The 24,767-nt window shown below is 40.5% G+C and overlaps 1 protein-coding gene across 2 annotated transcripts in view; it reads right to left on the bottom strand.

Moving 5' to 3' along the window:
* LOC115220506 (sine oculis-binding protein homolog A-like) overlaps positions 1-24,767 on the bottom strand; it is a 151,079-nt gene that overhangs the window by 58,768 nt on the left and 67,544 nt on the right. For both annotated transcript variants that reach the window (XM_029790642.2, XM_029790643.2), the window contains exon 3: positions 19,372-19,464. In XM_029790642.2, coding sequence (XP_029646502.2) covers positions 19,372-19,464 — 93 coding nt within the window. The remainder of the gene's footprint in view (positions 1-19,371; positions 19,465-24,767) is intronic.

The following is a 24,767-nucleotide window of genomic DNA, read 5'->3' as shown; positions in this document are numbered from 1 at the left end:
GAAGTCTGGCACAACTGTCAACCCTCTGACTGGTCAAATCCTGTCAAAACTGTCCAACCCATGCCAGCATGGAAAACAGGTGTTAAACAATGATGATGAGGATGATGATGATGATGATGCTGTATCATTAACATGTATGTATATCTGCAGCAAAATAGTTATGCATTATGTATGGGTGTATACACACATGTACGTGTGCGTACACAACAGGCTTCTTCCAGTATTTATGTGTCAAACTTCACCCCTAAGATATCGACCAACCCAAGGCTATAATGGAGGATAGCAACTAACAGCATCCACAGAGCACAGGACAAGTGGACCCCACATTGTGTGGTTGCTAAGTGAACTTCATGTGTGTGTGTGTGTGTGTGTGAGCACAATTAGTTCTGCTGAGGGCACAAGCTTTCTAGTGCCGCACCCAGTCCCCACTCTGCAAAGTGGTTGGTGTTAGGAAGGGTATCCAGCCACTAGCATAGCTTGGTGGGGGGCAGTAGGGGTGGTCTGTACTGCGTGGCACTTTTAAGGTGCATCACTTTTGGATCTGCTGTAGGCAGTATGTTTTTGTGGGGTCTGAGGGCAGCAAACAGAAGGGCCGGCCCAGGCAGCACATACTCTAGCTACGCTAGTGCATCGAGCAGTGGAAACCACACCAAACTAGATTTTACAAGCAAAGGACCCAGTCCACAAGGTAAGTACCTTGCTTGTGATATGAACTTGCTGCCTTTTGCTTGGGAGGTTGACCCTTTATCTTGTTACCATGTGGTAACTAATGAGGTGTCTCTGGCAAAGCATTAAACTGGAGCTGTGAGCTCCAAACACAGGAGTTGTGGGGTGTTGGAGTCACTTCTTAGTCACCATTACTTCCAAGTCCACTCAGGCCCAGGGTGGCAGTGCCAGTAAAAGACATCCAGTTATGAGAGAAAGAACAGAAGATTTTGTTGTATTTTTGGGATGATTCTTCATCTTCTTCTTCTTCTTCTTATTATTATTATTATTAGTTAACTAGTTCACCATTTAACTGATTAATTAATCAATTGTTTGATTAATCGTTCGGCCTACCAATCAATTACTTTTTCTGCCATTCACAACCTCATCAACGACAGTCATTCAATTCCTTAAATGGTTAACTAATTGACTAATAATATTAATCAAAAGAAGTGAAATAGAACCAGTGCATATATGTGGCACAATAACCCCACCCAGCCAAGATACAAAATAGAATTTGTTTCAAATCCTGATTTCACATCAAGAATCATGCAAACCAAATTCAAAAGCAGAAGATTATCCTGTCGCAAAGAGACAAAGAACATGGAGGAGGGCTGATCTCAAGACATGTGGCACAAGGGTCCACCAGTGTGTGGATATCTACTGATGCCATATTGACCAGTTTCACTGCTTAAGAGGTTAAAAGGTCCAATGCCTCAAAGGTGAGCTTGGGAGACTCTCAGAGTAAATGGTAAATGAACTGGCAGACCATGACTTTATCTTTCTCCAAAAAAATCAGGAATCTCCGGACTTTGGCATAGAGGACCATAATTGCAGAACCTACAGGCTTTGTACATAGGGAGAGAGAGAGAGAGAGAGAGAGAGAGAGAGAGAGAGGGGGGGATTAACAAGAAAGTTTAATGAGAGATGAAAGTGAGAAGAAATGAACTCGTAACCATAAATCAATTAATAATTAACTAGAAGTAAACGAGTCATTAATTAAGTACACCCAACTGGCCAGAGCATCAACTGTTAATCTAATTCACTCATTATTGCCAATAATAATTTACTCTGCAACTTGATGCTAATCCAGCATTAACTAATACCAAACTAATTACTGGCTACAAGCTAATGAAATGCTAATTAAATAATGCAATTAATGCAGTGAAATGAAACTAACCAGTTATTAATTACTAATAGGTGTAGTGAACCTACAACACAGGGTAAGGGCATATTAACTTCAATGAATTGATTATCTAATGAGGAAGGTAATTAGAGACTAATTCAGTTAGGGAACTAATAAGGTCAAGATTAATCCCTGACTGCCCAACCATCCTTATAGGGAAAAAAAGAAATATGTAGACGAGATCCATCTAAGGGAGTTATCATGAGTATTTTCCTTTACACTGTATGTTCATAAGAGGTAACTGAAAGAGTTGGTGACTGGAAGAGCACCCAGCTGTAGAATGTAGTCTCAGAAAAACTGTTTTGGCAAATTGGTCATTCCTCTGTAAGACCTCCAATCTTGTCAGAATGGCTAACATTGATTTGGTGGAGGTTTTATCATGTGGAATTTGGTGGTTGTGTGGTCAAGGAGTTTGCTTCTTAACCAAATGATTCTGGGTTCAGTCCTACAATGTGACATCTTGGGCAAGTATCTTCTACTATAGTCTCAGAATGACCAAAGCTTGGTGAGTGAATTTCATAGATGGAAACTGATAAAGGTCCATTGAGCATGTGAGTGTGTGTAGGTTGTAATAATGAAGTCATACCAAATACTGCTATTTTGAAATCATTTAATATGTATGTTTCAAGTTTGAGTAATATTTAATAGGAAATGCATCCATTACGTAAACCTTCCTCAGTCAAAACATTTCAAAAAATGAAGCAATCGATAGTAATATTTCACTAAATGTGATCAGAACAGTTTCACTAGAGTCAAAAAAGTTTTGGGAGTGTGCACTGCTTCTTAGCATAACACCAAACGATGATGATACGAGGGGCGTTCAATAAGTAATGCCCCTGACCCACTTCCCATAGCAGTAGAGCAACGACACTTGGCACAGTTATTAGTCTTTTCCTACATAGGAACTACCCAGAGTTATGCATTTCTCCCATCGTTTGATACAGCTCTGGAGACCGTTTTTGTAGAAGACCCCAGCTTGGTCCTCCAACCACGACGTGACTTCAGAAATCAAGGCTGCATCATCTGGGAAACGCTTTCCTTTCAAAATCAACTTCATGGCTGGGAAGAGGTGAAAATCAGAGGGTGCAAGGGGAGGAGTTCATAGCTGCATGCCTGTGCTTCTGATCTGGTGACACGCGAGTTGTGGACCGGAGCGTTGTCCTGCAGGAGGAGGATGCCTTTGCTGATCTTGCCCCGCCTCTTGATTTTGATAGCTTCTCTTAATTTCCTCAAAAGTGAAGCATAATAGGCTCCTGTAATTGTGGTACCCTTTGCCAGGAAATCTGTCATCACTACTCCGTTCTGGTCCCAGAAGACTGTGAGCATAACCTTGTCAGCGGAGGGCTGCACCCTTGCCTTCTTTGGAGGAGGTGAGTCACGGTGCTTTCACTGCATTGACTGGGCTTTGGTCTATGGATCATAGTGATGAACCCAGGTTTTATCCTGTGTGATCAGTCTTTTGAAAAATTTTGACTCATCTTCTTGGCATATCTCCAAATTCATCCTCGAGCACTCAACGCGTTCTTGCTTCTGGAAAGGTGTGAGCAACCTGGAAATCTATCTGGCAGACACCTTTTGCATATGCAAATGGTCATGAATGATAGTTTCCACAGACCCGGTACTAATCTTGACCTTGTGGGCTATTTGGCGAAAAGTTATGCGTTGACCTTCCAAAATGGCAGCCTCAACTTGACGGACAGACGTCTCATCAATGGCAGAAGGGGGCGACCAGATCTGGGAGCTGTTTCCACAGAGTTCCGACTATGCTTGAATTCACAATGCCAGCGTTTTACACGGTCATATGATGGGGCATCATCACCATAAGTTACTTTCATTTCATCAAAAGTCTCCTGTGGTGTGCGTCCTTTCAAATACAAAAACCAGATCACTGCTTGACACTCAACAGGCTCCATTTCACACTTGACTCAGTTCAAACACCTGTAAATCAGAAACCACAATTAGTTCAGAGCTGTAATTCGCCACTTAATCTATAGAGGTATAAATAAGTGCACATGCAAAATTTCAGCTAGATCAAACAACTGCAAGTGGGTCAGGGGCATTACTTATTGAACGCCCCTCGTACATGCATACATATATATATGCCATGGGGCAGCTGATGATAGCGGTATGCTGGATTGTTGGTATGGCTGTGGAATAATGTTATAACATACCCTTTTAATATATATGTAAAAATTTAGATTCAGATGAATATGGTACTTAAGTTGAGGCACCAGAATTTAGTACGGTATTATCCATACAATTTCAAAATAAGGTGAATAAAAACAAAATAAACAACAAGGATATCCAGAGGTAATGCAGTACGATCGTTTCAAGCAACTCCATTTAATTCTCAGAGTGGTTGATGTTAGGAAGGGCATCCAGCTGTATAAGCACTGCCATATCAGACTGGAGCCTGGTGCAGCCTCCCAGACCCCAGTCAAACCGTCCAACCCATGCCAGCATGGAAAACGGACGTTAAACGATGATGATGTATATATGTGTGCCCTTGCTTGATGAGGCTGGGGTCATCTGAAGTTAGTGGTCCCAGAGATGTCATCATGTGTAGAGCTAGCCAGATCCACCAGAGCTCTCCATTGCTGGCAGTCCCATGCCAGCCTCTCCCAAAGAGATGTTGAGCCCCTGGAGATCTTCCTCAGTCATGTCCAACTATCTGGTGCAGGGCCTGCCACAAGGCCTCTTCCAGCCCACAGCTGCTGTGTCGAATGAGAGTAAAGCCCTGGTAAGATGATCTAGCAGGAGACAGAGGACATGTCTGTACCAGCACATGCAATGGATAGTTATGAGGTAGAATATGGGCTGATATGCGCACACATGCAGTTCTGTATTGAAAACATGATGGTAGCAACTGATGTTCTCAGGGCTTTGCTATGGAAGCCATCAAACCTCTTTGCCAAGGTCCTCATGTATTGATGAGACCCAAGGAAGCATGGAAAAATAAAAGCTAAAATGATGATAATCATGATGATGATGACAGTTCCAAAGAGGATCAACAACCAATGAACACCCAATTCTATTCTTTCTACTACAGGCACAAGGCCTGAAAATTGGGGGAGAGGGCCAGTCGATAAGATTGACCCCAGTACGCAACTAGTACTTAATTTATCAACCCTGAAAGGATGAAAGGCAAAGTCAACCTTGGCGGAATTTAAACTCAGAAGGTAGCGATGGACAAAATACTGCTAAGTATTTCATCCAGCATGCTAAGGATTCTGCCACCTCACCGCCTTAATGTCTGTTGTCCATGCTAGCATGCATATATATATATATATATATATATATATATATATTTTATAAAAATGGTAAGACAACAAAAGAATGAAAGAGACCTCGATATTATGTAAATAGAGGAATTTATCTGTAAATGCAATATGTGACAATTATTTGGTAGCCATGATAAAACTCTGAGTTTCAGATGCCAGGGTGGAAATCCACGCTGCCATCTCTTCAGTTATCGGGCCATCAGAAAAAATGCTATATATATATATATATATATATATTGTCTGGCCCCATGTCGGTGGCATGTAAAAGCACCATCCGTTCGTGTCCGTTGCCAGCCTCGCCTGGCCCCCGTGCCGGTGACACGTAAAAGCACCGTCCGTTCGTGGCCGTTTGCCAGCTCTGTCTGGCACCATGTCGGTGGCACGTAAAAGCACCATCCGTTCGTGTCCGTTGCCAGCCTCGCCTGGCCCCATGTTGGTGGCACGTAAAAGCACCATCCGTTCGTGTCCGTTGCCAGCCTCGCCTGGCCCCCGTGCCGGTGACACGTAAAGGCACCATCCGTTCGTGTCCGTTGCCAGCCTCGCCTGGCCCCATGTCGGTGGCACGTAAAAGCACCATCCGTTCGTGTCCGTTGCCAGCCTCGCCTGGCCCCATGTTGGTGGCACGTAAAAGCACCATCCGTTCGTGTCCGTTGCCAGCCTCGCCTGGCCCCATTTGGTGGCACGTAAAAGCACCTCCGTTCGTGTCCGTTGCCAGCCTCGCCTGGCCCCCGTGCCGGTGACACGTAAAAGCACCATCCGTACGTGTCCGTTGCCAGCCTCGCCTGGCCCCATGTTGGTGGCACGTAAAAGCACCATCCGTTCGTGTCCGTTGCCAGCCTCGCCTGGCCCCCGTGCCGGTGACACGTAAAAGACCATCCGTTCGTGTCCGTTGCCACCTCGCCTGGCCCCATGTCGGTGGCACGTAAAAGCACCATCCGTTCGTTCCGTTGCCAGCCTCGCCTGGCCCCATGTTGGTGGCACGTAAAAGCACCATCCGTTCGTGTCCGTTGCCAGCCTCGCCTGGCCCCCGTGCCGGTGACACGTAAAAGCACCATCCGTTCTGTGGCCGTTGCCAGCTCTGTCTGGCACCTGTGCAGGTGGCACGTAAAAAGTACCCACTACACTCACGGAGTGGTTGGCGTTAGGAAGGGCATCCAGCCGTAGAAACACTGCTAGATCTGACTGGGCCTGACGAAGCCTTCCAGCTTCACAGACCCCAGTGAACCGTCCAACCTATGCTAGCATGGAAAGCGGACGCTAAATGATGATGATGATGATGATGATGATATATGTACGTATATATGTATGCATATATAGATATAATTTAAAGTAAACAGAAAATGGAGAAATATCAATCAACAACAATTGACTTACATCAATTATTATTTTTTAATTCAATACAAATAGACTGCATCCCACCTAACAGCTGTTTCTGCTTCCAATGTTATGTGGTATTGCCATTGAAAATTCTAAAAATACTATTCATCATATTTGGTAATAAATCTGATCTGGAACATGGAGCTTCATTAGAGTGAAGAAAAATACATACATACATACATATATATATGTGTATATATATGTGTGTGTATATATATATATATACACACACACATACATACATACACACACACTTATATACATACACATTTATCAGATCACTCTATATGCAGCACATTCTATCACTTGTCACTCTACATAATACTTCCATCACCACTACCACTACCACTCTATATACACCCTGCATTGTTGGCACAACTTCAATGCTCTATAGACACATATATCTATCTATCTATATATATATATATACACCCTCCTGTTACTTATATTTCTACATCCACTGTTGTTCATCCCTGCCCCCTACATTTAACCATCCACCCTTTTATGGCAGGGTTTAGCCATCGTCACTTTAATATTTAAAAATTTTTCTAGCATCTCTTCTCATCACCATCAGTAACCCCTCCACCCACCCACCTGTCATTGCCATCATCTTCACCATCAGCCCCCCCCCCTGCACCACTGTAAGTCATCATCATCTCCATCATGTTGCTACCACCACTACCATTACCATATTACTAATGAAAGTTAAGAGAGGTAGGTGGGTGGGATTGTGAAGTGGTAGGGAATTAATAACCAGGAAGGGGGAATGGAACAGAGGGGTGTGTATGTGTAGGAATTCTAATGTGTGTGCGTGTACACACACACACACTCACACACGTATAGGTGCAGGCATGGGTGTGTGGTAAGAAGCTTGTTTCCCAACCACATGGTTCTGGGTTCAGTGTCACCTTGAGAGTGATTTTAGTAGATCGAAGCCCTTCATATATATGTATATTTATGTGTGAGTGTGTCTTTGTTTCTCTCTCCACCACTGGTGTTGGTTTGTTTATGTCCCTGTAACTTAGTGGTTTGGCAAAAGAGACTGATAAAATAAGTGCCAGGCTCAAAAAAAAAGGCCTAGGGTCAATTTTTACGACTAAAATTCTTCAAAGTATGGCTGCAGTCAAATGACTGAAACAAGTAAAAGATAAAAGATATGTCTGCGTGTATGTATAAAGAGGTGTGTATGTTTGTATAGGAATATTTGTGTGTGTGATTGCATAAAACATTTGCTGAGTGTACATAATGGCTGATGTGTGTCTGTATATATATATATATAAATATACACACACACACACACACATATACACATATGCATACGTGTACAGGAATGTATATTGAAATTTAGGTGATGTATAAGAGCGGAGAGGAATGATAAGTGTGTATGTATGGAAAAGGTGCCAGAAGAGGTGTTAGATGTGTGTATGCCTGTATTTATACACGTGTGTATGTGTGTGTAAAAGTTTTCTAGTTTCAATTCTTGAAATTTAGTCAAATATTTATTTAAACATTTTTTTTATTAATTGTTTTAATTTTAATGTTTTTTTTTTGGTTTTATTGTGTTTATTTTGTATTTTTGTTACTTTTCTTTAAAGCAGATGTAGTGCAGCACACACATACACACACGCGCTGTTTCCTGTAAAGGAATGTGGGGAGTGTGCCACTAAAATAATGGTGCCACTGACACTAACAGACACACATTTAACAACACACACACCATCATGAAACAACTCCTACATAGACACATCATGCCACATACACACACTGCATCATACACCCCTTCTATGTAACAGCACCCCACTCCATCCCATTCATTACTCCAGTGTGGGGAATTGGCAGAGTCGATAGGAAGCTGAACGAAATACCCTGTAGTAAATTTTCAGACCCTTGGCAATCTATGTTCAAATTCTGTTGCAGTCAACTTTGCCTTTCATACTTTGAGGGGCAATAAAAAATGTACCAATTCTGGGCAGAGGTTTGTTGGGACTCTAAGAACATTGGACCAGGTGCCTTTGTGTTCTGAGTTCAAATTTCACCATGACCTATTTGTGGGGTGGGGTCAACTTAGTTTGTCTATTGCTTTAACACCACCCCTTGGCATTTTGGGGGTGTTTAGTGGAGTCCACTCTGTTGCAGGTATTTTAGCCAGGTCTTTTGTTTGGGGATATTTCCCCTCTCCCTCTCTCCTTCCCTCACCAACTTGTGTCTCTGTGAAGGGTCAAGACTTTCCGTCCTGATTAAAAGGTAAATATACACAACACTCATGAAGGTGAATGGCTTATTAGTCAGGGTATTAGGCTTGCAATCATAAGGTCATCAGTTCGATTCCCAGTGACATGTTGCTCCTGTCCACTCAGCTGGCAAAAATAAGTCGTACTTGAAATTAAAAAAGAGCCAGTCTGTGTCACACTGAATGTCACTGAGAACTGTATTAAGGATGTATGCCTGTCTGTGGAGTGCTCAGCCACTTGCACATTAATTTCGCAAGGAGGCTGTCCTGATGATCGGATCAGTTCAAACCCTCATCATTGTAACCAGCTGAGTGCCAATTACATAACTCTATGCTACACATGCTTTTTTTCTGTTATTGGTTTCATCAGTGAGGGCCGAAAGGGACTTCACGGTCTCCCTCCATCTTTTATTGAGATCCATGAAACTGATGCATTTCATATTTCCTTTGAATAATTACAAGTCATGAGAGGCAACACAACTGCTGTTCCTACCATGACCACCACCATTTCTACTTTTACCTTCCATGCTGGCATGGGTTGGACTGTTCCTTATGGTCCAAACCATTTCTTATTCAGAGTTGCTGACCCCATCAACTGGTGGTGCTTCTATCTATCATCTGGTTTTGTTTTTACACTTTACAGAGTGCACTGGGTGCTTTTTTTTTTTTTTTATGGTACCAGCACAAGATGAGTGACATGTCCTTGACAAGACTAAAACACTCCTCATAACACCACACTTTACAGATTGGTCTGGGTGTGAGAGACTTGCCCAAGAGAAGAAACCATATCCTCAACATGGCTAAAAAAAAAAAATCCCAGCTTCACTATTCAAATACTGAATAAGGACACACTTATTCTTCCTGCAGAAACAGACCCATTGTCTTCAGCCAGTTTGGTCTACAAAGGGTTTAAAGACTGGTTCTGTGGATCTTTTAAACTCGGCACATTAAATTATAATTTTAACATTTTCAGAAGGAAGAAGAGGTGAGAGGCCACCACTGCCACCACACTATATTATATAGTTCAAGATAGAGACTATATCTGACAAGACAGGATGATATCACAGCTGGAACAGATTTGATCAAAGGTCTGCCTGTCTGTCTGCTGGATCAGAACTCAATCCAGGGTTAAATAAAACACCACCACCACCACCTCACCCTGCCACCCCTGCCACCCACACTCACCCCAGACAGGGTGTTTACCAAACATGTGTTGTATTAGTTCAGTGCATCTTGCTGCATCATCAATGTCATCCTCGGCACCACCCCGAAACTTTTGGCAAAGATTTGATGAGCTGAGCTAATTAATCTAGTATGTTCTAATTATGTGTCAGAAAAAATGGTGAGATGGAATATAACCAAAGAACAGTGTAAAACTGGGTGGTGGGGTGGGGAAAGAATTCTTTAAATGAGCAGTAGGGGTGGGTGGGAGGGGGGCAGAGTAAGAGAGATGAAACAGGTAGATTATGAATGAGTATAGTTACCACTGCAACTATTACTACACCACCACCACCACCACTCCCTACAACTGTACTTAACCTACCAATATTATTACAACTATAACTACCACCACTAACTAAATAATTCTATCAATACAACAACAACACACAGATATATATATATATATATACTAGCAGTATCACCCGGTATTGCTTGGGTTTGTTTCGACCCTTTAGAATTGGAATTTTTGAAAAGTAAAAATTTTGCATTATGCAACTTGTTATTCTCTTCAAGTGAACATTTTTCCAGTTGAAATACACCGAAAAATGGTGACACAGCAGTCAAAAATCGTAAAAAAATAGGGATTTTCATAGAAAAAATGCACCTTTTTGATGTAAATAATTTTTGGTGTTAACATGGTCCGATGTGAATTTTATCTTCTACAGAATGAAGAGCAAGCCTTCTTCTATCATACTCTCATATTTGGTCAACTTGCGCTGCAGGGTCTCGAAGGAGATATTGTTAGTCAAAGGCTACCAAACCTGCCACACACAGACAACTTCAGCTTTATATATATGTAGATTTGCTACACACTACTTTCCATCCTTAATAATGAAACTTGGTAGATCCAAAAGTTAAACACACAGACACACACACAGATACACAAGTTGAGTTTTATATATATAGATTTCTCAATGGGTATTTCAGGGGAGAGTTTCAGGAAGTCACTGGCGATGTATCGTGATGATCAAAAATCCGGCCTGCTAAAATTTTGTTAAAGTGATACAAACTGCAGACTCAACGCAAAATGGTCACATTTAATTCAAAGCGTTAAAAATGTTATGAAAACAATTGGTATGTGTTCACAAAGTCCAAACGATTAATACGAAAAAACCCTCCAGGCTACATCCCGAAAATTCATTTCTTTGCCGAATTTCTACAATGTTTATGGCGATTCGCTTTTATATCTTGATTTTTTATTTTTCATGCAATTTACGCATGCTTGCACACGTGGTGAACACAGTTCACGTCAAACAGCTGACTGAGTAAAGTTCACTATTCAATGCATGGGATAAGGCCTAAACAAACACATTATCGATTTTTGCACTTGCGAGATGAATTTCGGAACAGAAATAGCGCAGTTCAATTTTCATTCGCCTAAACTTTAAGTGAGCCATTTTTGGTGGTTCTACGATTTGTTGGCTAGGAGATGTGCCGGGAAGTTAAACACACAGAGACACACACAGATACACACACAAACACACAAGCTGAGTTTTATATATATATAGATATAACTGTCCAACCCATGCCAGCATGGACAACAGATGTTAAATGATGATATATATATATTTATATGCTCATACATGTGTGTGTGTATGTGTATATATATATATATATGTGTGTGTGTGTGTGTGTATGTATGTGTATATATATATATAGGTATCTATGTACATGTGTGTGTGTGTATATATATATATATATACACACACACGTGCACGCACACACAACGAGCTTCTTTTAACTTTCATTTACCAATTTTACTCAAAAATCAATGTCTGGGCTATAGTAGGAAATCCTTGTCCAAGATGTTACACAGTGGCACCACACTCAGAACCCTGCTTGGGAAGCAAGATTCTTCCTAACAACACAGCCATGCTTGTACCTACACACACACACACACACACATGCAGACATATATACAGGGTGGAATGGGTAAATTGTCACCGTTTTATATGTTTAATTTCGCGCATGTGCATTGGTTGTTTTCATTTTGTTAACTACACAGTATAGTAGGGTCGGTTAGGTACCCTCTGTGAGAAAAACAGCACTACTACACAATTCACTCTGACAAAAATTTGGAAACTACATGCTGCAGTACTTGGCATTCGTGCCGGAAGCTCCAATACGAACATTTCAGAGTGTTTGGGTGTCAATCTGAGGACATGTCCCGAGAGTGATAAAAATCAAGCATCCAGTCAACATCATGGAGTTTGGAGTGATCATTCGTGATGGTGACGTTATGCCTCTTTTCAACTTATCAAGTTCCTGGAGGAGGTAGTGCTGCCCTGGGTCAAAAGGGTTGCTGCTGGAAGACCCTATGTCTGGCAACAGAATTCTGCACCATGTCACACAAGCAGGAGAACCCAGTTATGGTTGTCAGACAATTTCTGCAACCACATCACCCCTAACATCTGGCTACCTAATTCCCCAGATTATTGTGTGTGGGGCGCAGTTGAGCGAGAGACCAACATTACTCCTTGTAACACCAAAGATGAACTGAAGGCAAGGATTATGGCAGCATTCACCAACTTAAACAAGGAGACCGTCCAGGAGAGTTGCAGGAGATTCTGAAATCATCTGGAGGCCGTGGTTGAAGCCGATGGCAATTTTCTTGAATAAATTTCCTCTTTAGTATTTCAAGATATTTTTATGTAATTTTGGAAAATTTACCTGTTAAAATGAGATGTCAGTGTTATTTTCATTTTTGTGTAATTTAGACGACAATTTATTCACTGCACCCTGTGCATAACGACAGTAATACTAAAACAAACACCACATCACTGGCAACAACAGCTACAAGAAATCAAGTTGTGTGATGTAACAACCAAATCTCCCCTCAACAAACTCCCTAATTCCCTAGATTAGGGACCACATGTCCGAAACCCTTAACTCTTAGGACAACAAATGCAACACGTTAAAAGATGTACTTGTGGTTAGACACACTCCACATTAAGGGTGCCTGTGATAAAATATACTCCACACCCTAACTTCTTTCTTATCATAAGATGAACCAACAAAGGAGCTTGTAATGAGTCAATCAATCTGGTAGAAATAACAGTCAAATTTTCCTCAAATCACACCCTATCATATTTTAACCCTTTCAAAGAAAGTATATTTCTGCAGGAATACGCCATTTTTATTTCACTTGAGTTTGAAAAAAATGAAGAATTTAGTAAAATAATTTTGTTATTATTTACCTTATATTTGGAAAATAAATGAAAAAAAATTGATAGAAGGTTTTAATTTAGATCACTTTAAAACATGAAATATCTTAGAAGTAGGAGTGGCCTTATGTGGATTGGTGTAAAAAAAGGTTAAGACACTAGGATATGAAAAGAAAAATTAATGAACTTATTGTATACAGTGCTCAGGTGCACTTGAATTAGATTAAAACACTGTATTTATAATATTACAGGTAGATATAAAAAAATTTAGTCAAGTAACTTTGTTGCTATTTGAGCTGGAGTTTGGAACCAAAATTATCCTGGAATTTGGATGGAAGGCTTTGATTTAAATCAAATGGGAAGCTTATATTATTGAAGCAGGGGTGGTCTTGGATGGGTTGGTAATAAAAGAGTAAATCCACCAAATACACAACATAAAAGACCAGTTGTGAACCGAAACAGTGAACATAACACAATGAATGATTACTGAGTGAACAGATGTAGTGAACAACAAACACCACTTGGAGAAGTTTTGTGGTAAACTTGGATGGAAATTAAAAACAACTAGATGGTGAACACAGTCAGTGAATATAATTGGTGGTGAACATTATTACTAGATGAACATGGCCTGGTAGTAAACACAACCAGACAGTGACACACAGTTTCAGAGTGAACACAACTGAATTGTAAACAACATCAGAGTTCAACACAACCTTGAAGCTTGCTGGATCCTGTCAGACCATCCAACCCACACCAGCATGGAAACAAATGGTAAACAATGATAATGAACTGTTTAGTGAACACAGCTGGAGTCCCGCTAGGATACACAGTACTACAGACACCCTTAATATGGATTACATTTGACCACAGTGAACATACCTAGGTGGATTATGAAGCTGAAGTGCTACAGACCCAAACAATCCACCTATGACAACATAGAGGAAACTATATGAGAATGACAATGATGATGATAATATATGGTGTGAATATATACATACACTGTTCTGGCCCCTAATCAATACATCATAACAACAGCAACAGCAACCAGCAGTTCAGCCCTTCCTTATTTCATAACACAGTTACAAAAAAAGAAAATGAAATTTCAGATAAAATTCCAAAACATTTCTAACTTTCAACGAAGAAAGAATTATTTTTACCATTCTTCATATGTTTTCTTTTATGGGCTGTTAATGGTGACTGCTTCTATCTATCCCATTACTTCCAGGGTCTCTTGTTGGAGAAGTTAGCACTTCCATCTCCCTCCCCCCATCTCCGGGAGCATACTGCAATAACACTTGAACATTTCCACAGCAAACGGTGCTTTTAGCACCAGATTTCCTTATAAAAACATTTGCTAAATTAACGCTCGGCTCACTCGTCCTGCTTCTTTGATATAAGTCCTTATGACTGATATAAAAGAATATCTGTGGGCTTTTTAACGAATCTGACAGATGGGAATAATAGAGTTCACTTGGAACAGTTTTTTAGTTTGGACGATGTGTGTGTGTGTGTGTGGGGAGATGGTTAGAGGGTTGGGTGTGTGAGGGGAAGGGTAGTGATTTGGATGGAGATGGTGGTGGAGAATCTGGGAAAACTTTTGTCTTGTGTCAAGACCAGTGGTTTTCAACCTTTTTAATATCCAGGTCGGATCCAAAAGCTTGATTAGGAGGTGGTGGGGGGACACGTCAAAAAAGTAAAACACAAATTAAAGAAAAATGTTTATAGAGGGAAGACAGTCGAGGGTTGCATGAGGCCCTGGGGTCCATAGCTGGGAACTGCTGGTCTAGACTACGAAAGACAATGAATGTGTAGCAAACCCCTTCACTGTGCAATGAATACCTGTGGACTAATGGTGGTTTGAACTCACCACTGCTACCTTACAAAACAAATGTCAATTATGAGAACACTCACTTTGCTACCATTCAACATGCAAGAAATAGCAACCAAATCTCTCTCAAAACATATCCCACTGTGTGCTTAAGAAGCATTATATAACCACATGGTTCTGGGATCAGTCCCACTTTGCGGCACTTTGGGCAAATGCCTTCTACTATAGCCCTGGGTCTATTGATGCATTATGAATGAATTTGGTTGGTAGATGGAAACTGTGTGGAAGCCTGATGCATGCAGGTGTGTGTGTGTGTGTATTCTTTTATTCTTATAATTGTTTGAGTCATTTGACTGCAGCCATGCTGGAGCACTGCCTTTATTCAAGCAAATCAACCTCAGGACTTATTCTTTGTAAACCTAGTACTCATTCTATTGGTCTCTTATGCCGAACTGCTAAGTTACGGAAATGTAAACACACCAGCATCAGTTGTCAAGTGATGTTGGGGGGACAAACACAAACATACACTTGCATATATATAAGTTAAGTTAAGTTAATTTTTTGGCTCAAAAAGCAAAAAGCAAGGCCATGTAGGGGGACATGGAGTTATGTACAGGTTGGTGTTCATGCAATTTCTGGTCAAGAGAGACTTTGAACCGAGCGGTCGTCGGCATCTTCACTATCTCGTCCGGCAGCTTATTCCATGGATCCGCAACCCGGACGGAGAAAGCCCCTCTCCTTCGATTGAGATGAAATCGTCGCAGATAGAGCTTTTCAGAGTGATCCCGCAGCCGACGCTCTGGAGCAGGAGTGAAGAACAGCTCTTTCGAGAGGTTACACTTTCCGCTTATGATGTGGTGAGCAAGAATGAGATCACCACGGCGTCGTTGTTTTTCTAGAGAATAAAGGTCGAGCGTCTTCAGCCTTTCTTCATAAGACAAATGCTTGAGACCAAGAACCATGCGGATAGCCAGCTTCTGGACTCTTTCGAGATGATGTATGTCTTTGAGGAGATAAGGAGAAGAGGCTTGAATCCCGTACTCCAATATGGGTCTCACCAGCGTGACATAGAGCGGTAGGAATATGGCTGCTGTGAGCATTCCGAATGACCGTCGAATCAAAAACAGAACTCCGCGTGCTTTGTTGGCAGCATGGACGCACTGGGCCGAAGTCGAAAAGGAAGAATCCACCAAGATACCCAGGTCCTTATATATATATATATATATATATTATATATATATATACAATGGGTTTCTTTCAGTTCCTAGTTACCAAATCCACTCACAAAGCTTTGGTCAGCCCAAGGCTATAGTAAAAGACACTTGCCCAAGGTGCCATGCAGCAGGACTGAACCCAGAACCATGTGTATATATATATATACACACACACATATGTGGTGTTGATTTGTTTACTTCTTATAACTTAGAGGTTCAGCAAAAAAGAACAATAAAATAAGTACCAAACTTTAAAAGATAAGTACTGGGGTTGATTTGTTTGGTGGTGCTCCAGCATGGGCACAGCCCAATGACTGAAACAGGTAAGAGGTAAAAACTGACAGTAGTCCTAGATATAAAATCTCTGAAGATGGGATGGCCATGGTTAGAAGGTTTCTAGTTAAAGAGTTGTTCCTCCAGAGCTCACCACCGCCACCACAACCATCAACAACAACAACAACAGGTGCTCCTGCTCTTCTCTCTCCCAACATTGGTATGCTACACCACCTCATAGTATCTATTACAACTATTTCTGTGAATAAGAAAATAAAAGAAAGTATAAATCTATTCTTTCTAAAACCCTGAGGAGTCAATTAAAAGGAAGTCCCTGGGACCCTGGCTCTGATTTCACTGTAATAAAGTAGACAAGAGATAGGTGTCGGCTCATTTTCGGCTAGCATTGATTAGGTGAAGGCAATTTCAGGAGGAATTACTAAACTATTGACAGCAAGGGGTTAGGAAAATGGTAAAGCATGAAGACAAGAATATGGCATTGATGGGGTAAAAGAAAGGGCTGGAACAAGTCAGAGAAATACAAGTGCAAGGGTAAAGAAAGAGGTTTATAATTTTAAAACAGTTTAGGTCAAGATTATTGTGTGGTAAGGAGTTTATTTAGGGGAGGGAGTGACCTAAAAGCGGAGTTATTTGAGAAATGTTCACCTGTGATACACTTAATACAACTGAAAAGGTGTGAAGTCAAAGCCTACGCACCAGTCTTACCTCCCCTCTCTCTTTCTCTCTGTTGCCACTCACTTATTCTCTGACCCCCACCTCTATGCAATTATCAAATGACAATATATATATACATGTATGTTTGTGTGTGTGTATATATATATATATATATATATAACAAACAGGAGTAAAACCCATACTTAGACACACACATTCCTGTTTGTATTTGTCTATGGTGATATATGGGAGTGAGTGTGTGTGTGGTAGATAAGTAGACAGTGGTCTGGTGGAGAGAGAGGAAAAGGAAGGCAAGTGGACAATTGTCTTCAAAAATGGTGAAGAGACAAGTGGGCAGCAAGGGATGAATGGTGACCCAACAACAGGAACACAACTAGTGCTAAAGGTTGGTTGGTATGAGGGGTACCCTGCGCCATAACTTGTACAAACTGGCAGCATGAGATGGTATCTTGATCAACACCTAGTGCCATCTCCTGGTGCACAGAATGGGGATGGTGGTGGTACCTTGACACAAACATTGGCATGGATGGGGTAGCTCTCTGAAATAAGAATATTACTAACTGAAGGTATGAAGGGGTACACTAATCCACAACAGAGTGGTACAGAGAGGCACCCTGAATTAGAACTAGTGTCAACTGTGACATGAGATGGTACCCTTCTTATAGCCCCTTCTCACAACTGTTCTACAATTAGTATGACATAGTGACATCAATTAGTTTCCTGCTACTGATAGAAATGTCTCACCATTTTTTGAACATTTAGTAAACGAAGAAGAACTGTGTCTTATCAACAAATGTTTGTATGCTGGATGAATAGGAAAAGAGTGTTCAATACTTGTTGTAGAGGATATGGTTAAAAAAAATTTTTTTTATAGAAACTGATATTTTGTCTCAACTTGTGTTTTATGCCACGGTGATCTTCAGCCTGGACCCTAATTCCCCCTTTTTCCCCTCTCTAACCACTTTTTCTTAGAAAATTACTATTTTTATATCCCATAACAAGAGATATTCAGCAACAGTACTTTGGAGTAAAGAGTTTTGCCAACATAACATGGCAATCCTGGTTTAGGACGAATGTTGCTGTAACTTAGCCCCAGGAGACATCGTTTCCAGTTGGCTATACAACACAATCTGTGTCCTTATATTTTCGAACAAGGGAATCTAGCACCCCCACTCAGCTCAAAATAATATCTGTTTACCATGATTTCTGGGTTACTCTGAGCTAATGAAGAGAAATAACCCAGAAATCGCAATAAACAGATATTGTTTTGAGCTGAGTGGGGGTGCTAGATTCCCTTGTTCGAAAATATAAGGACATTGATCGTGTCTTATAGCCAGCTGGAGACGATGTCTCCTGGGGTTAAATTACAGCAACATTCGTCCTAAACCAGGATTGTAATGTTATGTTGGCAAACAATATTTACCACTTTTTCTTATTCATTACATTCCTTTGTTTTTCTTTTCTATCTTCTGAAAGCATCCGAAACATCAAGACTCCTTTCTTTTCAAGAGTTAAACTAATACAACATTTGTTAAAACTTTTTCCTCCCGTTTCACCTTTTTCTGTTCATTACTTTCATTTTGCACACACTCACTGATGTCTGTCTGTCTATCTATCTATCTAATATTATATTATAGTGCAAACTCCCCCACCCATAACCTACCATTGTTGGTGAGATTGAACCTGTTCTGCTGATGGTACCAACAAGTGTGGCAACTCTTTATTCCCTCAACCTGTACTTGACACGTCTTAATATGAACCGATCTCAAGACAGTCACTACTACAGACCAGTGGAACAGTCGTCTGTTTATATACAAGTTGTGTCCTTCTGGTTCTCCACACATCATCAGCACAGCAGCATCACATCATGTCTGTGACCCAGTCTACTGAGCTGTAAACAGGTGCAATGAAATGGTTGTGAATAATTGATGAATTCAACTTCTCTTGCTGCAGCAACAGACTGAAGTCCTATCCAGGGAGAGTTTTGTCTCTCATCTGTTGAACACCAGAGAAACTGAACACAATCACTGGTCCAGTGGGCCATAACAAGTTTACAAGAGGGGGAGGAAGAGTATAAAAAGATAGATACAAAGAGAGAGAAAGGAGGGGAAGAAAGGAAGAGCATAAAGAGGAATAAGGATAGATAGGGAGATACAAAGAGAGAGAGGAGGAGATGAAAGGAAGAGAGACACTTACTGTAATGGTGGTGTTGCGCTCATCTGAATGTGGTGAGTCACGGATTTGTGAAAGTTGAGTTGAGGTGGAAGAGGGACGATGATATGGCGGTTCCTGAAAATAGAGAGAATACATTGTTAAATAGAGAGAATACATTGTCAGACTGGACACTAAATTAGGATATATTAGCATTGGAGTGAGATGGACAACACTGTGGTAGGACAGATAACATTCACAGTGAGACATGTGACCCTGTTGTGGACAAAGTCATCACATTGACCAAAAATAATGATTTGTAAGAGAAAATGTTCTTTTTAAGTTCCATGTTAGTCTTGTCAATGCTTTCCATTTCTTCAAGGTCAATAAAGTACCAGTTATGTACTTGGATCAATATTTGAAAATCTAGCCCTCAAAATATGTAGCTTTATACTAAAGTTAGACATAACATTTAACAAAGAGGGGGACTGAGGATTTGATGGGGATGCTGGGGTTGGAGGAATCGGTGGAACAGCTGGCAAGGGCAAATGGAGTGTGGTGGTATGGGGGTGTGTTGAGGAAGGATGAGGAGCATATTCTGAAGAGGGTGCTAGAGTTTGAGGTAAATGGACTGAGAAAGTGAGGTAGACTGAGGAAAATGTGGAGGGGACAGGTGGAGGAGGAGATTGGGAGGGTTGGCATGAGAAGGGACGATGCCTAAAACTGGGCAAGATGGCGAGATGGTGTGAGGGGCAGTTGCTATGGCTTTGAGGTAGATCTGGCCACCCCCATTAATGGGGACAAAACCCAGATTTAAAACACTGGATGATGATGAATAAAATAAAAAAGATAACTACAATGAAAGTGATGACTGAGGATGATAACAATGATGGGTGGTGGTGATGAAGATGAAAATATTAGAGAGAGAGAAAACCCACTCTTTGATCAATGCCAATCACTAAAAGACCTGTCATTTAAAGAACTGCAACCATGACTACATTATGCCATGTGCCCTTCATTGTTTCAAATTTGAGGAAAATCTGGCTGCTATTTCTAGCAGATTGTGTGACTACATAGAGGCTCCTTTACTGACTCATGTCCATATCTTGTTTCATTATCCTAACTGTGATATCACAATCTTACTTGGATTATACCCCCAGCCCCACAGTCACCCCAGATGACATACCGAACATATACCTGACTGTCATATTATTCAAGTCCTTCTCTACACCAGAACAGGATTGGTTTATGCCTACCAAAATCTCGTGAATAGTTCACAGAATCTAAAGTTATATGGCATGAGAATCAGCAGAGATGATGTTGAGACATTTACTTCCCAACCCCATGCTTCCAGGTTCAGTGCTACAGTGTGACACCATGGGCAAGTGCCTTCATGATAGCTCCAGGACCAGCCAATGCCTTGTGAGTGAATTTGTTACATGGAAACTGAAAGAGGCCCATCTTTTGTGTGTGTGTGTGTGTATCGTCACTTAACATTGGGCTTTATTAGTGCAGACAGACCATGCATCTGCACACGTATGGGTAGGCTTAGGAAAGTTGTTTTACTTTTTTAGGAAGCCTATCAGTTGGCTGTGTATGCAAGTCAGCCCAACCTCCATGCTGCCAAAGTTTACCCAACACAGCTTGGACCAAGCATCATCACAGACATTGCTGTCAGAACCCGAAGGATTACAACGAAAACCACAGGGCATCTTACCTACTCACCATCATGGATGAATCCTTTTTATATCTATTGGCCCTGAAAGGCTGAAAGACAAAGTAGACCTTGGTGTGATTTGAACTCAGAATGCAGAGGGAATCACAACTCTCCAACAGCTCTGTCAATTCAAAGCCTTAAATTTAAATAAAACCTTATCAGTGAACTGGCAGAGTTGGTAGAGCATCAGACGAAATGTCTTGTGGTGTTTACTCCAGTATGTTGCATTCCGAGTTCAAATCTTGCCTTTATTTCTGTCAGGGTCCATATAATGCTAGCCTAGGGTGTTGGATTGACTGAAAAATTAGGGTGCAGAAGGGTTACATTGCAGTATTTGTTCTGACACTTTATGTTCTGAGTTCAAATCCTGCCATGACCTACATGGTTGGTAGATTTCATCCATCGCCTGTTTTAACACTACCACCAGGTCCTTGGGTGTCTGAAGTAGATTCCATTCAGTTGCAAGGCTATGTAACATTTTGGCACCACTGTTTGGGTGAGGCTGACTTATTTGACATCAGCCATTTGAATGTCTCTCTTTCCCCCTCTCTGTGTGTGTGAGCGCATTTCCATTTGTGTGTTTGAGGAGGGGGTAAGTGTTTACATCACTTGTGTTCAACTAATAAATTGTAATATCTCTACAGCTCTCCCTCACTGTATGTTTATATTGCTGTGTGCATATGTGTGTGTGTGTGTGTTTTATGGCTCTAGTGCCAAAATGTACTTTTGCCAAAGTAGGTTGACTGTCCAATCAGTCATTCTGTCCCACCGTTGCAAGCATTGAGGACAGGTCTCCAATTCAAGGATACCCCCCCCCCTCTCAACAGAATCAGAGGCCTTGTTAAGGGTCACGGCACTTACTTCCAATCTGATAAAATACAGAAAAAAATTAAAAAATAAAAATAAAAAATTCACCTAAATAGAAGACAGGAGAAATGGGGCTGGGAAGGTCCCAAAGGCTGCCCCAAACAAAAGGGAGGGGGAAATGGGGCTGGGAAGGTCCCAAAGGCTGCCCCAAACAAAAGGGAGAGAGAAAGGTGGAGATTAACTTGTGGAGATTTAGGGCATGGCCAGCATCTCATAGACTTGAAAGTGTTAAGTCATACAGAACAACAAGAGACATGTATGTATATCTGTGTATATACACATCTGTAAAATATAAATGGAGGAAAAGATGCATAATGGAGGTTGAAACTGCTTCAGAGTTCATGCAGGGTTTTCAATGAAAGCAGAAATATTTAACTTTGATGTCTAACATGAAAACTATGTGTTATTAGTCAGTGTATATAAACAGGAAAGAATTTGATTAAATGAAGATGGATTGGGTGGTGGCGGCGGCGGCGGCGGTGGTGGTGGTGGGTGATGTATTACATTAAAAAAGACAAAGATATGTCTTGACTGAATGTAAGCATACACGTGTGTGTGTGTCTGCACGTGTATGGATGTGTGCTTGTGCATATGTATGTGTGTGTGTGTGTATATATATTATACATACATACACATACATCTTGTATGTCTTTGTTTGACACTATATATAACTGACTCATTGTAGATAAATGGGTGTGTATATGAGCATATGTCATGCATGTAGTGAGTCTATGTACATGTGTGTATGCGAACACACACACACACACACACATATATATATATATTTTATATCATATGCATATAAATATATAAAGGAATAGGTGCATATTTGTGTGCATTGGTGCATAGCATTATGAGTGCATACACAAGGAAAATGTGTGCATTTGTGTATATGTGTGTATGTATAGATATATACGTACCTGACACGTAAATTTATAGTAATTATGTGAATATATACATATGCCTAATACATATATATATATTTTTTTGCTGTGTCTAGGGAGAGTCATTATGCCAATACTATTAACACACACACACACTGGTTCAATCCCACTTCTTTTCTTTTTTATTAGTCAATATCCAACTCACTAATTGCTTGTTTAATTTGTTTTGTATTTGCTTGTCAAAGCTCTTTCTTTGCTACTTGCAACCTTCTGAATGACTATGGACTTGGTCTGTTATAGAGGCCACATTTGTCTGCTTCAGATCTTGTTGCCTGTGAGTGTGTGTGCCAGTGTGTGCATGTGTACAAAAATGAAATACACACACACAAATATATATATATATATATATATATATAAATACATACAGACATGTTCTTGACCACCATTCAAACTTTTCAAACTTTAATAAATTTTTACTAACATCTGATAAGATGAAATACATCGAAACCAGTAATATTAATATTTTTATTTATATAATCTTTTACTAAATTCCCTCTTAAACTGAAATGTCTTAGACTTAATTCTATGCTATTTCCACCTCCACCTTAGATCGCCATGTTGATTCGTTAGCTACTGCACGCATTTTTTTTCTCTCCTTCTTTCTGTGTTTTTCTCTCTGTGTATCTTTCTGTTGAAGAGCGTAGGCTCGAAACGTTAAAGACTTGTTTTATTTATATTTCCTGAGCGCCATACTAATACAATTGTTCGTTTGTTTTCCACCTGCCTTCGTCTTTTGTTTATTTTCATAAAGCTTCCCGTTATATATATATATATATATATATATATATATTTACTAGGTTGGCTAAAAGTCACCCAACAGTAAGTTAAAGCCATTTAATTCCAAGATTCATTTATGTTTAACAACTGAATGAATTTAATAAAAGCGTCTAAATATGAAATATCAGGAAAATTGATCAAACTGAAGTCCTTCTTGAGCAACACATTTTTCCATTCCAGTCAATACAGAATTACAGAGAGTATTTATGGAATTTTGACTTACTGTATATATATATATATATATATATATATATATATATATATATATAATATATATATATATATATATATATATATATATATATATATATATATATATATATATATATATACATAGGCGCAGGAGTGGCTGTGTGGTAAGTAGCTTGCTAACCAACCACATGGTTCCGGGTTCAGTCCCACTGCGTGGCATCTTGGGCAAGTGTCTTCTGCTATAGCCCCGGGCCAACCAATGCCTTGTGAGTGGATTTGGTAGACGGAAACTGAAAGAAGCCTGTCGTATATATGTGTATATATATGTATGTGTGTTTGTTTGTGTGTCTGTGTTTGTCCCCCTAGCATTGCTTGACAACCGATGCTGGTGTGTTTATGTCCCCGTTACTTAGCGGTTCGGCAAAAGAGACCGATAGCATAAGTACTGGGCTTACAAAAAAAGAATAAGTCCCGGGGTCGAGTCGCTCGACTAAAGGCGGTGCTCCAGCATGGCCGCAGTCAAAGGACTGAAACAAGTAAAAGAGTAAAAGAGTAAGAGTATATATATATATATATATATATATAGCTCACTCTATGGAGTGGTTGGTGTTAGGAAGGGCATCCAGTCGTAAAAACCAAAACAGACACATGACATAGGCTCCAGCCTGGCCATCTCCTGTCAAACCATCCAACCCAGGCCAGCATGGAAGCAGGACATTAAATGATGATGATGATGATATATATTAAAGAATAAATGAAACATTTGTTCCTTTAGCAGTAAGGGTGTTACATCAATAAGTTGAAGACAAGTGTTACAGGTTAAAGGCTGATGTACTTTTCTATCTAAATTGACCCACCCCCACCCCACTCTGCCCATCATAACTTCTGATGATGAATGTTCTAATTAGTCAATCAGCTGAACTATTTTTGCATTGAACTGGCTG

Source organism: Octopus sinensis, linkage group LG16 (genome assembly GCF_006345805.1).
Source record: "Octopus sinensis linkage group LG16, ASM634580v1, whole genome shotgun sequence".
Lineage (NCBI taxonomy): Eukaryota > Metazoa > Mollusca > Cephalopoda > Octopoda > Octopodidae > Octopus > Octopus sinensis.
The sequence above is the reverse complement of the archived record's forward strand: the minus strand, read 5'-3'. Positions and strand labels throughout refer to the sequence as shown.